We start from the raw sequence: 13,877 nt of genomic DNA on the forward strand, positions 1-13,877 counted from the left end.
AAATAAACAAATGTGTTAAAACACTCGAATAAAAAGAGACTCACATGTAACCTCTAAACCTGCTGAGGTCATTGTTGGGGTTCTCACACTCAATACGACTGTGGAAACTCTCAGGAGTGAACTCTTCTCCCTGCAACACAGACACTTTCTATCAAACATGCAAATAAATACATGTAGAAAGTCAAGTAAGCGAAGACACAAACACACAAAAGAAAAGACTAGCACACACTGTTGTGTAAGAGTCCCTCTTATTAGTGGCATTGCTGCAAAGCAACAGCTCCTTTGTGTGCTGCGAGCTTCTATTCAGACTGTTGAGATTTGACAGTTTCTGAAATGTTCCACTTTTTCTATTGATAGAGTCACATTGACTTTGAATGGAGAGACCAACCTCTCTTCCCTTTAGGCTGAATTTCTCCCACACCATTTGTCCTGCAGACATTGTTGTCACACCAAACTGAGCAGCATGAGTGTGCCTACAAAACCACCTTCTGTCACGATCCTGGGTCTTCTGACCCAGCATTTTGACTTTTAGTTTTTCTTTTTATGTTTATGTTTAAGTTCATTAGGTTATCTAAGTTCATTTGTTCATTCCCCTTGAGTCTTCTACCCCTGTGTTTTAGCCTCCCTTTGCCCTTTGTGTTTCATGCTGTTTGTCTTATGTTGTCAAGTTTGTATTGTCATGTCTGCGTCTCATGTTTCCTCTTTTATTTTGAAGGTCCATGTCCTACGTCAGTGTAGTCAGCTTTGCTTCCTTTGTCTCGTTAGTGTCAGCTGTTTCCCCATGTGTTTCCACTTCCCCTAATCACCCTTGTGTGTATTTAGTCTGTGTGTTTCGGTTCATTCTTTGTCAGGTTGTCTGTTATTCACGCCATGTTTCATGTCCAGGTTTTTCATGTTGTTTGTTTAGTTCTCCCAGATTAGGTTAATGTTAGTTTTATTTCAGTTTGCCTTGCCCTTTGTTTGTACCTTTTTTACCAGCCTCATTAAACGGCTCGTTGTTAACTCAAGTTTTGTTCCATTTTGTCTGCATTTTGGGTCCTCTACATCACTCCATACAGTCTGCCTCTGCCAGACTGTGACACCTTCTACGGTTTTTGAGTTATTTAAAAAAAAAACCTGTCAGACGTGTCAAATGTATTACCTGCAGTGGGAAGTCTGAAACGACTTGTCTCTGTTTCAGGTTGGTCTCCCCATCTAGGTTGGCAGTTTCAATGTAACAAACCCCATGAGGGTCAGAGGAATACAGCAGCAACATGTCAGCTGGGATAATTTCATTACAGGACAAATGAACAAAGTCCCCAACTTGAACATTTTTCCAGCACTGGTCAACGTAGGATTGCTGTGTGCTATGGGACAAAGAGAGAGAGAGAGAGAGAATTAAGTATCAATCAAAGAAAACAAGTTTGTTGGCACCTCTTGTGGCTGTAATCCCAGAACCAGGTGGTGGACACCGGAGATTAAAGAAGCCGTGCCAATGAGTACCCAGAGGCTCCAGCACCCTGCTGACAGGTACCAGCAGGCCAAGCAAGACAGCATCTCTGGCAAAAACCTTCGGCCAGATGATGGCAGAAGACTTTTTGGTTGGCTTAAAGCAGTTCTGCCAAACTGTCAGTCAAGTCAGGAGGGGTATTCTAAACACAACATTGAACCGTTCGATACAGTGCTTTCGGTTCGGTACGCATGTGTATCGAACAATACAAAATTTTAAATTTATTTTATCAACTTTTCTTCCGACGATGCCGTCTGTGAGTGCTCAGTGGATCTGCGTTCGACTACTGCGTCTAGGCTGCACAGGATCTCATTCAGATCTGGCGTTTGGAACTATCTTGGTTTTCATGTGACACATGACCCTGAAGGTAAGCTTGTCATGGACTAAAGTAAAACAGTATGTTGGATGTGCCACGCAATGCTCAATTCTTGGAAACTAGTGCGTTAGCGCAGTTAGCTCGTTAATGTGTTGACGCCGTCCAGCCCCACACACGGGGCGATCCGCGGTAGCTCGTTAACGGAGATTTGCCGTGTTGTGGCGTTAACGTCATTTCAGATTAACGCTGACAGCACTAGTGGGAACACAACGAATATGACTGCACATTTACTCCGACATCATCCTAGTGCAAAGACAAGTGGAAGCAGACAAAAACAACAAGCAGCATGCTACAAACTTTACCCGAGTCATTTAGACAGCCGTTAGCACAGGATTCTCCTTATGGGGACCTGATATGTTTAATATGCTGCTGAGAATATAGCCCAGAAGAAGCGGATAGTAGAGCTTTTATTTTGGAAAGAGACATTTCTCTGTAATAAACTCTCTTTTCCAAAGATGAGGGATTTCTCGATCCGATTTTTTTTTCTCATTATTTTTTTGTTTCAGCAACATTAAATTTAAAAACTGTACTTATGAGTTAAAATACATATTTATAATTTTAATAAATGACAAATTAAAAAGGCATGAACTTTTTTTTTATCGAAAAGATATCGAACCGTGAATTTAGTGTATCGTTGCACCCCTAATATATATGTGTAATGAAAAATGATTATTTTACATGCACTCTTTAAATCTGCGGTTTATTAATTGTCACTGAGCAGCCGTTAGCTTTAAATCTGATCTCTCTTCTTTCCTGCAATGTCTTTCTTGCAACTTTGTCCATCTGTTAGTGAAGTAATCCCTCTTCTCTCCTTAGAAATACAGCAGCTAGACCTTTAGCTAGCAACACACTGTGCAGCAAACAGCACACAGACAATTCGTCGTTTGGTGATGTTGAGCTAATATTAGAAATGTTGCATTTGAAATGTTCTAACAGTTAAAAAACTAAATGTTGCTCCCTCCAAGCTCACTCTTCTTCTGTGGGGCTAGATGCTGAAGTGCAGCAATCACAACTTTTTTCTTTTCTTTTTTTTAGACGAGTACTTCTGACTACAACACCTTTGCCCCACTTTAAGCCCTGAGTATAAACTATAAATGATACAGCTGAACTTAAAGTAATGACTTGTTTTGTAAGTGTGAGGAGTAGAAAGTACAGATACTTGTGTAGAAATGTGGGGAGTGAAAGTAAAAAGTTGTCAGAAACATAAATACTCAAGTAAAGTGCAAATACTTGAAAATTAGTATTAGTACTTAGTAATCAGCAGAAGTGAGTAACAAAGTTGAGTTTATTTGTGAATACTGTAAACGCTGCTTTCTGTAAAACCCACTGTCATGTTTTTTGTCAAATATAAGTCACATTGTTAGAAGTTACTTATGAATATTTCTGAAAAGTTAAACATCCAGAGTTGTTGGACTTGTCAGTTCCTGTTTTGTGGAACCTGCTTTAGTGGAAGTCTTGACCCACCTTTGACCACATCTGGTTTAACAGCACAGAGCAGGGTGAAATACACTAATGCATAATTTCCCTGTAGACTACAATATAGTTGATATGTACATGTTTTTAGCCAATGCTGTGATATTTCAAGGTTCATCTGTGACCATAGGAACTGTAAAAAAATTAATTAATACTATATTACCTACGAATATATTACAGCTAAGTGACTGAAGTGCTTGACATGACAAAACATACCATCTTTAAAGGGACCAGTATATTCAGGGCCATTATAATAAAATTGACCCTACCTGCTGTAAACACGACACAGAAGCCCATTGATCAAACGATCAGTCTTAAACCTGCGGGAATCTTCGCAGATATCCTTCAGAGCTGTTAATGACAGCACCAGTACAATAGGAACCAGAGCGATCTCTGGCTGAAAGGCTTCCACAACAGGGACAAAGTTTAGTGCAGCAAGGAAAATGAAGTAGACGTTAGCGAACCGGTGGAGCTGCTCAAAAACATTCTTGGGCAGAAAGGACAGAAAGGAATACTTTGTTGTCCGGATCTTGTTGCTTTTATACAGCTGTAGGAGCTCCTTCAGTTCCTCATTCTCTGTGAAGGAAGGTACCACGGTCCTCTTCATCCGGTGGTGCTCCTTGGTAGCATGAGGGCAGGATGGTTGCTCCGTGCTGTTCATGAGTCCACTGTTGCAGCCGATAATGTTTGTCAATTTGTCCCTAATCGTAAGCCTTAATTTTCCATGACTGCATACAGCTCTAATCTGAAAAATATTCTCCTTCAGCTTTTATTCTGTTCTTTCTTCTTACTCATCCTGCTGTAGAACTGTTTTCCTTTTCCTATCATACCTATCACGGCTGTGGAAGGCAAGGTGGGAATGATCAAAAGACAGCTGACAGTCTTACAGAATTCACTGCCACTCCTCTAAAGGGAAGCAGTGCTGTAAAGAAACTCAAAGTTCAAGTTTTACAACTGCCAGAAAACACAGATCAGATACACCAGACAGCAGAGTCACAAAGCAAAGATTGTTTCCTGACAGTCCCCTTAAGATCAGATGAGTCCTTGTCCACTGAGCAGAAGGAGTTTTACATTGTTTTTCTATGTTTGACTGTAAAATGTGAGATCTACAGTGCAGTCACTGGCAGCACCCATGTCCCCATTGGCAGAGGTTACAGAAACCATCTATTTTTTAAATGTATATTGTGACTGAGAGCCAGGCTCAGCTTTTTCAGACCTTGGTTATATAAGAGACTGAGCATGTCTTCATTTGACTGATGACAGTGCAGTGAAAGCTTTCAGCGATGAATGCTGTGGTTGCCATGAGCACAGGATTAAGAAAGCAGTCAGAGGGCTTGAGCACTGTCACTGCTTAGCTTTATAAGATTTGCACAGAAAATTAATACTGCTGCAAAAACAGCTGATTGTGGGCAGAGCAAACATGCAAACTCCACACAGGAAGGCTCGACCAGATGAGCATTAGAATACAGAAAGCTTCACTTCCTGCCCAGCTCACACCTTTACAGGCAGCACTTTAACAAGTTCATTCATTTAGTATAGCTGAATGTCCTTAAAACAAAAGAACTCCTAACGGACTTCATGAGGCACAGACAGGTGGGAAGCAACAAAGTATAAATACTTGGTTACTGTATGTACATAAAATTTTGAGCCATCTGTACTTTACTTTTTTCTGCTAACTTTTTACTTTTACTGCCTACATTTTGAAACAAATATCTGTACTTTCTACTTCAAAACAGACTGGTTACTTTTGGTTCAGCTGCATCACTTACAGCGTTTATACCCTGGAGTTAGAGGGCCAGAATGAGTGCAGGTGTCCTGTTGTGTTTGCGGAACTACAAAATCTAGCTAGCGGGATAGAAGAGGAAGAAGTATGAGGGGAGTGATGTTCTTTTTAAGTGTCAGGTCATTTTAAATTCACCGTTTCTATCAGCTCAACAAACATCAGCAAACACACAAACTGTCTGCAGTTTGTCGCACGGTGTGTTGCTAGGTAAAGGTCCAGTTGCTGTATTTGACAGGGAGAGAAAAGAAAGAGCGCTAACTTCACTCAGAGATGGATCATACGTGGGATTTGTTTATTATCTGTTTTGATCATTTTTCATATTGTGAAATGTCCTGCATACCAAAATATACAAACTTGTGTTATTGAAATGTTGCATGAAAGTACTCAGAAGTACTCAGCAATAATGCAGAGAATTCAAAGTAAAGACTGATACGTCAATGGGACTTCTTCAATCTCAGCTGACTGCAGGTTTCCCCAACCTGATAAACAGGACATTTGCACAATTCACTGATCACATTAACTTGGTGGACCAAGACATCAAAGGGAGGATATGAAAAGTGGCAGGTTAGCCTTCTTAGACTGTGAGATTTCCATCAGTAATGGGGGACATCTAAAGCTGGCGTGTACAGTAAACCTACACATACAGATCAGTATTTAAGGTTTGACTCTCATCATCCACTGGAGCACAAACTGGGAGTCATCAGGACGCTACAACACAGAGCGAACACCATCCCCACTGACACAGCAGCCCAGGAGGCAGAAGAACATCAAGAAGGCCCTGAGTAAATGTGGTTATCTCAGCTGGACTTTTGTCAAAGCTGGGAAGGCTCCTAAAGAAAGCTGCAGATGATCCAGGAGAGACAGACAACCTCTGCCCAAGTGAAAACCTGTAGTGATCCCGTACGTGTCAGGAGTATCGGAGCAGTTGAGACGCATTTTTTCTAAACACCGGGTCTCTGTGGCTTTTAAACCCCAAAACACACTGCGCCAAACACTGGTCCACACCAAGGATCGGGTCCCCCGACACAAACAGAGTAACATAGTTGTTAAGTGCAGGAGGATTGCCAGGATTTATACATCGGGGAAACCAAACAACCTCTGGCTAAGAGGACGGCACAACACAGAAGATATACCTCATCAGGCCAGGACTCTGCAGTCTATTTACACCTACAGGCCAGTGGACACTCTTTCAATGATGAGGACCTTTTACTGGAGTATTTTCTAACACAGGTATCTGTACTTCTACTTAACTAAACAAAGTCTGTACTTTTGCAATCTGTGCTCCTGAGAACGGGTGGAATCTGTCTCCACCTTCAGGATGCTGGGCACCCACATCTCCACAGAGCTTAGGTGGACCCACAAACACCATCGCCCTGGTAAAGAAGACCCAGCAGTGGCTGCACTTCCTCCGTGTCCTGAGGAGGAGTAACCTGGACCAGGAGCTGCTGCTGGCTTTCTACGGCTCTTCAGTGGAGAGAGCGTGCTCTCCTCCTAGGGTGCCTGGATGTTTGTTACGCAGGAGCCACAACTGAGGCCATCGCCAGCTCCTCTTGTCTCAGGAAAACCAGCGCCATCACAGGCGACCCTCACACCCCGCCCACCACCTGTTTGATCTGCTGGACTCCGGTCGGCGCCTCAGGTCAATCAGGTCCCATAGCTCCAGACTCACTAACAGCTTCTTCCTCTGGTTACCAAACACTATCCCCCCACTCCCCACCCCTGCCCACTCATCTCACCAATCTGAATCCTGATGATCTGAGTTACCCTCATCACTCAGGCCGCTCACATAAGGACTCCTATTTGTTGCACTACTTCCAAGCAGTATGCAACTTTTTCTCTAATGTGTGCCTCACATATCCCTCTTGATTGTAAAGATTTCTCCTGATTGCTATTTATATTTTATTCCAGCACAGCTGGTGTGGGGCACCCACTATTTCGCTGTAAATGTACAATGACAATAAAGGCCTATTCTATTCTATTCTAGTCCACGGATTATTCTTATCTATATTAATGCAAGTAAGAAAATTGCATTTCCTGATGAACTGGTCCTTAAACTAAAAGGTTCACTTACCCACAGAATACTCGAACTACATTGTTGTTAACCTTCTTGTCAAACAAGTAGCGTCTGAAGTCTTCCAGGGCATCTTTGATGGCGATAATTATGAGAACCACCAGCAGAGGAATCATAGTAATTTCCTTCTGAAAGGCTTCAACCACTGGCACCCAGTTTAGCAATGTCAAGAACAGGAAATAGAGGTTTGCAGCCCTACAGAGAGAGGAGCAAATTAGTACATGGAAGTAACAAAATATAGTCACTGCAGTAGTGAAGCCAAATGAGTGGTGACCAGTTATAATGGATGTGCTGTACTGGATAACCAGTACGGATCTTCTGTTAATCCAGTTTACATATCAATTCAGTTCAGTTTCATTCAATTTTATTTATATGGCACCAACAACAGTTGACTCAATTTAATCCACAAAGACTACATTGAAAAGATGTGTAATAGACACAACATATCACACAGCTAACAAAGAGGTGAGCCTCCCAGAAGCTCGACATTATCTAAATCTCAAATTGTAAAGAATTTAAAAGAAATGAAAAGTACAGTGCTGATAAGCAAAAATGGTTATATATATATATATATATATGTATGTTTGAAAAACAAAATAACTGTCAGGTCTGACCTGTGAAACTGCTCGAACAGATTCATGGGAATGAAAGTCAGGAAGGTGTATTTGGTAGTGGAGATTGCATTGCTTTTGTAGTTTCTGGATACACGTTCATAATCCTGTTGGTGACGCCCATTGCGGGGAAATACCGTCCTCTGCTTCCCACAGACCCTCCCCCGAGGGCTGTGGGTGTCCAGCAAGCTGCTGTTGGGCAGCCCATCAGAGTACCAACCCCGCCTTGAGTCTCCTGCTAGCAGCTGCCGACAGCATTGCTGTACCCAGCGCAGCCGCTCCATCTATGCAGCAGATGTGCTAGGTAGGCTGTGAGGGTACCGAGGCCAGGCTTTTTATGGCCTTTGGCTTCTGTGTGCTTCACGATGATCTTTTACAAAGTCACCATCCTAGAAGGAGAAACGACAAAATTATTATTTTACAGATTAGAGTTAAATGTCAATTGCCTATGTAATATTCTTGATATTTATATTGAACTACTTGTTTATATATATTACAAAATATAAGAATTCGCTCTAAACTTTGTAATATATTGTATTGTTTAATTTGTTTAGTGTGTTACTGTTGTTGTCTTGGAGCAACTGTAACATGCATCATTTCCTTAGGGATTATTAAAGTATTCTGATTCTGATCAAATCCAGATTTTGTGGGTGTAACGTAACACGGAGTGCTGTGACTGTGTGAGTTTCTACTGATAGTTAATCCTGCTTTAATCAAATCAGGAATCTAATCAAGACTCAGTAAAACTGAATAAGAATATAAGCGTTAGAATTTAATAATTCTGATGTTTAAACCATTCAAACCTGTGTGTGTGTGTGTGTGTGTGTGTGTGTGTGTGTGTGTGTGTGTGTGTGTGTAAAGATTTTAGGTTCCTTATGCATGATAACCAGATGAAGTCAATTTTGAGTGTATTGTGTTGATAAATACAGACGTTCACATATTGACTGAGTAAAAATATAGATAAAGGAAAACTGTATTTCTTATCAATGGGGTAAAAGCATAATGCCAACGATGTGACACCACGAGAATCCTGCCATTAAAGAAGTTCCCCTTATGTTTCATGATGATACAATGTCAGTTTGGAAATACACGGAAACTCTGAGCATCTAAGAGGAGGCCTGACGTGCTAGTAGCACATCTGAATGGCAGATTTATTGCCATTTATTGCCACTGCATCATTCCATGTTTGGCACTGATCACCACCTGCACTCATGTATATATCATGTATATATCTATCCACTTAGCACTTTTAATTCTTATTCTTATTTTTATATTTTTATGACAGTATGTTTGCACTGAAGCACCGCAGCAATTTCCTAATGTTGTAAACCTGCTCAACATTTGGCAATAAAACCCTTTCTTCTGAACAGCAGAGGATCTCAGTTCCCCATTTGCTGTATAAAAAAGTATGAAACATTAAATAACACTTTTGAGTGGAATGACTGGCACATCTACACTCTGTACCTGGATGTAAAGCTGGAAGCATTCCTCCTCACAACAGCAAAATGATACAAAACGAATAAAACAAGCTGAAGGAGGGTTCGCAATGATAGCGAAAAATGAAAACAAACAAATAAGCAATATAATTTTTTTTCTTTCTTTTTTTGGTTCAGCCAATTCAGGAAAACACTGAAAAATTTGTTGAGACAATGTACAGCAAGATGATGTGCAAGCTACTCCAGAGGTTAACTGTAGGAGCGACTTTGGCTGATTGTAAGTGAAGAAGCCGGGCTGCCACCAGCAGCAGAGCGCCTGCTGCCCCGACAGAGAAAATGTGTGTTTATTTACTTATTAATGCATTTTAAATATGTTGAAATGTTTTTATTCCTTTTCTAAGTGGACTCACCTCAAAAGCACGCTTTTAGTTGCACGTTATTGCTTCAACATCACAGATTGTTAGTTCTTATAAGCAGGTCGTCATCCAGGCCTTAATGTGTTTCAGACATGTTTCCAGTTCAATCAGTGTGTGTCACCAGACAAAGCTGGGTGTCATCTGCATAGCAATGAAAATGTGTGCTATGCGTTTGAATGATACTGCCTAAGGGGAGCATGTGTAATGTACATTATTAGGAATTAGGCCTAGCGCAGCACCCTCTATAATTAAACTTAGTGTCTGGAGGAGACGACTCCTTTACATGAACAAACTGGATTAGATATTAGCCATCTGTTAGCCAGATATGATTCAAACACGTTAGCTAATGACCTTTAATATGCTCTGGTCTCTGTAATAAAATATGATGGTCAACAGTAATAAATGCTGTACTGAGGTCTACCGAGATAAGCATAGAGATGAGTCCACTGTTCTTGCCCATAAGATCATATTAACATTCACTAATGCTTTTTGTACTCTAATGAGTTCTAAAACCTCTGCAGATAATCATTAAGCTGTTTGATAACTACTCTTTCAAGAATTTAATTGGGCCAAGGCTGCTGGGTAACGTTATGGCTTATTAAGTGAATGGTCTGTGGTATGTTGCCCATTAATAGATATAAATAGGTCATATTTAAGATTGAAGGATTAATTAATGGTAGAACTCCTTTGAGCAGTCTTGTAGGAATGGGGTCTGAAATACACGTTGATGGTTTGGAGAAAGTTAATTACTGAAGTTAACTGGATGATCCGGGCATGTTAAGGATTATTGTGAATTATTATTATTAATCCTTGTGTCATCCTTAAATTCTGCATCCTTTCCACACCTTCCTGAAGAAAAATGTACACACACAAAATCTACCATAAAATCCTCATATAGCAATATTTTTTCTACAAACACTCACACACAGACACACACATCCTCTCTCAATCCATTTATCTGTTTCTCTCAAACACACACATATTCAAAGCCCATCAAATTTGTTCACACTTCACAGGTTCTGTTATTGAAGTTATCAGTGTTGTTGTGGTTTGCACAATAAATCTTTCCAAATCACTCTCGGGGCTCCCTGGTGGTCACACGGCTCCGTAATATGACTGGCAAAAATACAAGAATGTCATACATTGGCCCACCAGGGGAAATGATTGAAACTGGTGGAACGCAGTAAAAATGTCAAACATCACCACTTTTCTTTGAAATGAAACCCTGACATGACAGAATGGATGGTTTTATACTGAACAGGAGTGAATGGAGCGTTTTTGTCCAGAAACGTGTGGAGAGCACTAGACAAAAAAATAGTAATGCAACCAAATTAATTGTGTTGCTCATCTTTGACATGTCCAAGACTCTAGTCGCCACCAATACCCCATCACCAAACTATTTATTATATGGAAAATATTTTGGATTTTGTGAGTTTTTTCAATAAAATACTAACAATTCAAATGCTTAAACTGGCATTTAAATGGTTACAATCCTGAAAATAATTTAATGTTTGATCACTTTGAAAAGGGCTCAGTTTAATTGATTTGTTGTGTGAGGGTTTTATGGCACATTTTGCTGTACACGCCAAATGAAAAACAAAAGGCCGGTGAGGCACAGAAGGCACACGTGTTATTATTACTCTCACGTCGTAACTTTCACTGTAACTGTAACTCATTTAAACCCTACACTGCAACCTTCTACGTGACCTGACGTGCACCTCCACAGAAATGTAGCTACACGTCGGGTCACAGCACACAAAAATGACTTTAAAGGCGTGGAAGGTTGCGGTGTACGGAGCAGTTTCCGGTTACGGAGTTAGGACGTCGATTTCCCGCAGAAGTCTAAATCAAGCTTCAGCTTACTATGGTGTGCACGTCCTGGTGCGAACCATACAGCGGTTTTTCTACACTACTTCTGCAAAAATAACTGACCCGTTTGCGGCCTTTCCAGAACATGAGTTGTGGTAATTGTTTTAAACAATTGACCCTAATGACCATCGGTTTTACGACTAATAACCTTTACACCACAGATTAATTAAGTCCCCATTTAAGTCTTTACAGCACCTCAAATAGAAAACGAACGTTTACTGCACGGCACCGTTAAGCCACGCCTGTTTGCACAACTTAGCCCGGGTTGTTTTTTCAGAAGCCCGGGGTCTTTTGGAGTGTAATTTTTTCATAGTTAGATGCCTGGCTGACATGTGTATAAAACAAAAACTACACACAATATTCGAAGCACATAGTGCACACTGTGGGAATTTACGACTGTGCGTAAATCCCCCCTAATATTGGTATGATCCGAGCTCAGACACTAAGTGACTGAGCGAGGGGGCGGGGCAGCTGCTGCCTGCGAGTGAGCTGTTGGAGAAACGCAGCCAGGCAGACAGAGGAGAACTGAAGTTCGACCAGGTACCAAAGCAAATCATTCGTACTGTACAAATAATGTAACTATGACGGTGAATCATGAAAGATATCAAAGTGATCACTTGACCCATGTTACGTTACTTGCTCTTCAAGTGAATCAACAAATGAAAAGCCGAACAACAACAATGCTGTTTCTTTAGAGAGTCTTAGCTTACACGTGTGTTTATTTCATATTTTCAGTTGTTTCCCTCCACGGCTAAATAAATCGGTTTCAGTAATGCACTGATATACAAGAATGGACATAAGGAGCTTCTTTCAAAGAAAAAACTCTGGTAGATGTTATTTTATATATTATGCTTTGTATGTTGTTCAGTATATTTCTATGCAAAACAAGAGGAACTTCAATACACAGCAGTATATTCACAGCTGAAACCAGATATTTACACTTTATGGAAAACACAAGAACATTTTTTTACTGCACAACATCAATTTAGAGTAAACTTGTTTTGTTTTGGATAAATAAATATTGAAATATCTTTTGAATTAGTTAAATGTCAGAATACAGAGAGACAGTGTATATGCGCTCCTAAATTTGATGAAAGTGATAAAAATAGAAGCTCTAAGTTTATTGTTAATTAATAAGAAAACTTCAGAAGATTCCATTCTGAGCTGAAGAAGCTTCTGATAGGTTAGTAGAGTCCATGTGAGTAAACTGGTGGCACAGCTGTGGATGCATATAAGGCAAAACACAGAGGCTGTTTCTGTGACATGGGAACATCAAGAGATGTCAACCAAAACACCAGGAAAAGAACTGTGGAGCTCCATAAGTGTGGCTCAAGTTTGAATACAATTTGGTGCCATTTGCAATTAAGAAATACAGACAGTTTCTCTCTTTACTCTTAAAGTTAACAAATATGTTTTTTATATTTATCTAAAAAATAAACATTTAGTCTGATTTGATGTTACAATTAAAAAAGTGTTTTTATCCGAAGAGTCTGTAAATATCTGGTTTCAACTGTATATTTGATGATTGTCAGCACAGAGAGAGAGATGAACAAGAGCAGGTGAGACACACATGTTAGTCAAATGGTTGTTTACCAAAAGTATCAGCGTATCACAGGTCCTCATGTATCTCGTACCTAGTGTTTCTTTTTAGGTTTGCTATTTTTCAAATTCTATATTTATTAAGTTCTGCAGCTTGTTTGCACAACAAGGCTAAATAATTATATAAATGTTTCTGAATCTAAATATTGTACTTTGGTAGAATTAAAAAATAAGTGTAGTGCAGGTCTATGATGATTTTTAGTGCTACTATCATCTAGTTCTGATTCTGGTTCTGTCTTGGTTAAGTCCTCAGTAGTCCTGATTTTGAACTGTTGTAGTCCTGTTTTAATTCAGGATCAGTTCTGGGTCTGGTTGAACTGGGGTTTAGTCCTCGTGTCTTGATACAGCCAGACTTTGTTCTGTCTTGCTGCTTAATTAAAAAACTAGTTTAAGGTGTCCTGCAGATGTGATATATATTTTTCCCTATATGAAGTCATTCTTTTTTGAACAAAACTCACAACAGAGCCAATTAATCTTTCTTTTCTTTTCATTAATCCCCCCATCACACATGCATACTACCATTTAAGGCTAAGCCCCGGGGGTATCAATGTCTGCCTCTGCTTAGAAGTGAAAGAGACTGTAAAGACTTTAAACGACTCCATACTCGAAGTTGTGGAAACAGCTTTAAGCTACCACAATCAGCTGTACACTCAAGCTGTGTTAAGCGATTACACAGAGGTATCGATACTCGGCCAACTACAAAAGAAAGTGTCTCCGTCCAGCAACTTAGAGGCCTACAGTTGTTCGTTGCTAC

General features: G+C 40.2%; 1 protein-coding gene across 1 annotated transcript in view; it reads right to left on the reverse strand.

Annotated features, from left to right (window-relative positions):
* atp10d (ATPase phospholipid transporting 10D) overlaps positions 1–13,877 on the reverse strand; it is a 42,564-nt gene that overhangs the window by 28,173 nt on the left and 514 nt on the right. Inside the window, exons 2-5 of the mRNA XM_082515721.1 lie at positions 7,807–8,192; positions 7,193–7,387; positions 1,142–1,346; positions 45–130 (exon numbers count right to left, since the gene is read on the reverse strand). Coding sequence (XP_082371847.1) covers positions 45–130; positions 1,142–1,346; positions 7,193–7,387; positions 7,807–8,087 — 767 coding nt within the window. The 5' untranslated portion in view covers positions 8,088–8,192. The remainder of the gene's footprint in view (positions 1–44; positions 131–1,141; positions 1,347–7,192; positions 7,388–7,806; positions 8,193–13,877) is intronic.

Source organism: Aulonocara stuartgranti, assembly GCF_965226115.1.
Source record: "Aulonocara stuartgranti genome assembly, chromosome: 19".
Taxonomy (NCBI): domain Eukaryota; kingdom Metazoa; phylum Chordata; class Actinopteri; order Cichliformes; family Cichlidae; genus Aulonocara; species Aulonocara stuartgranti.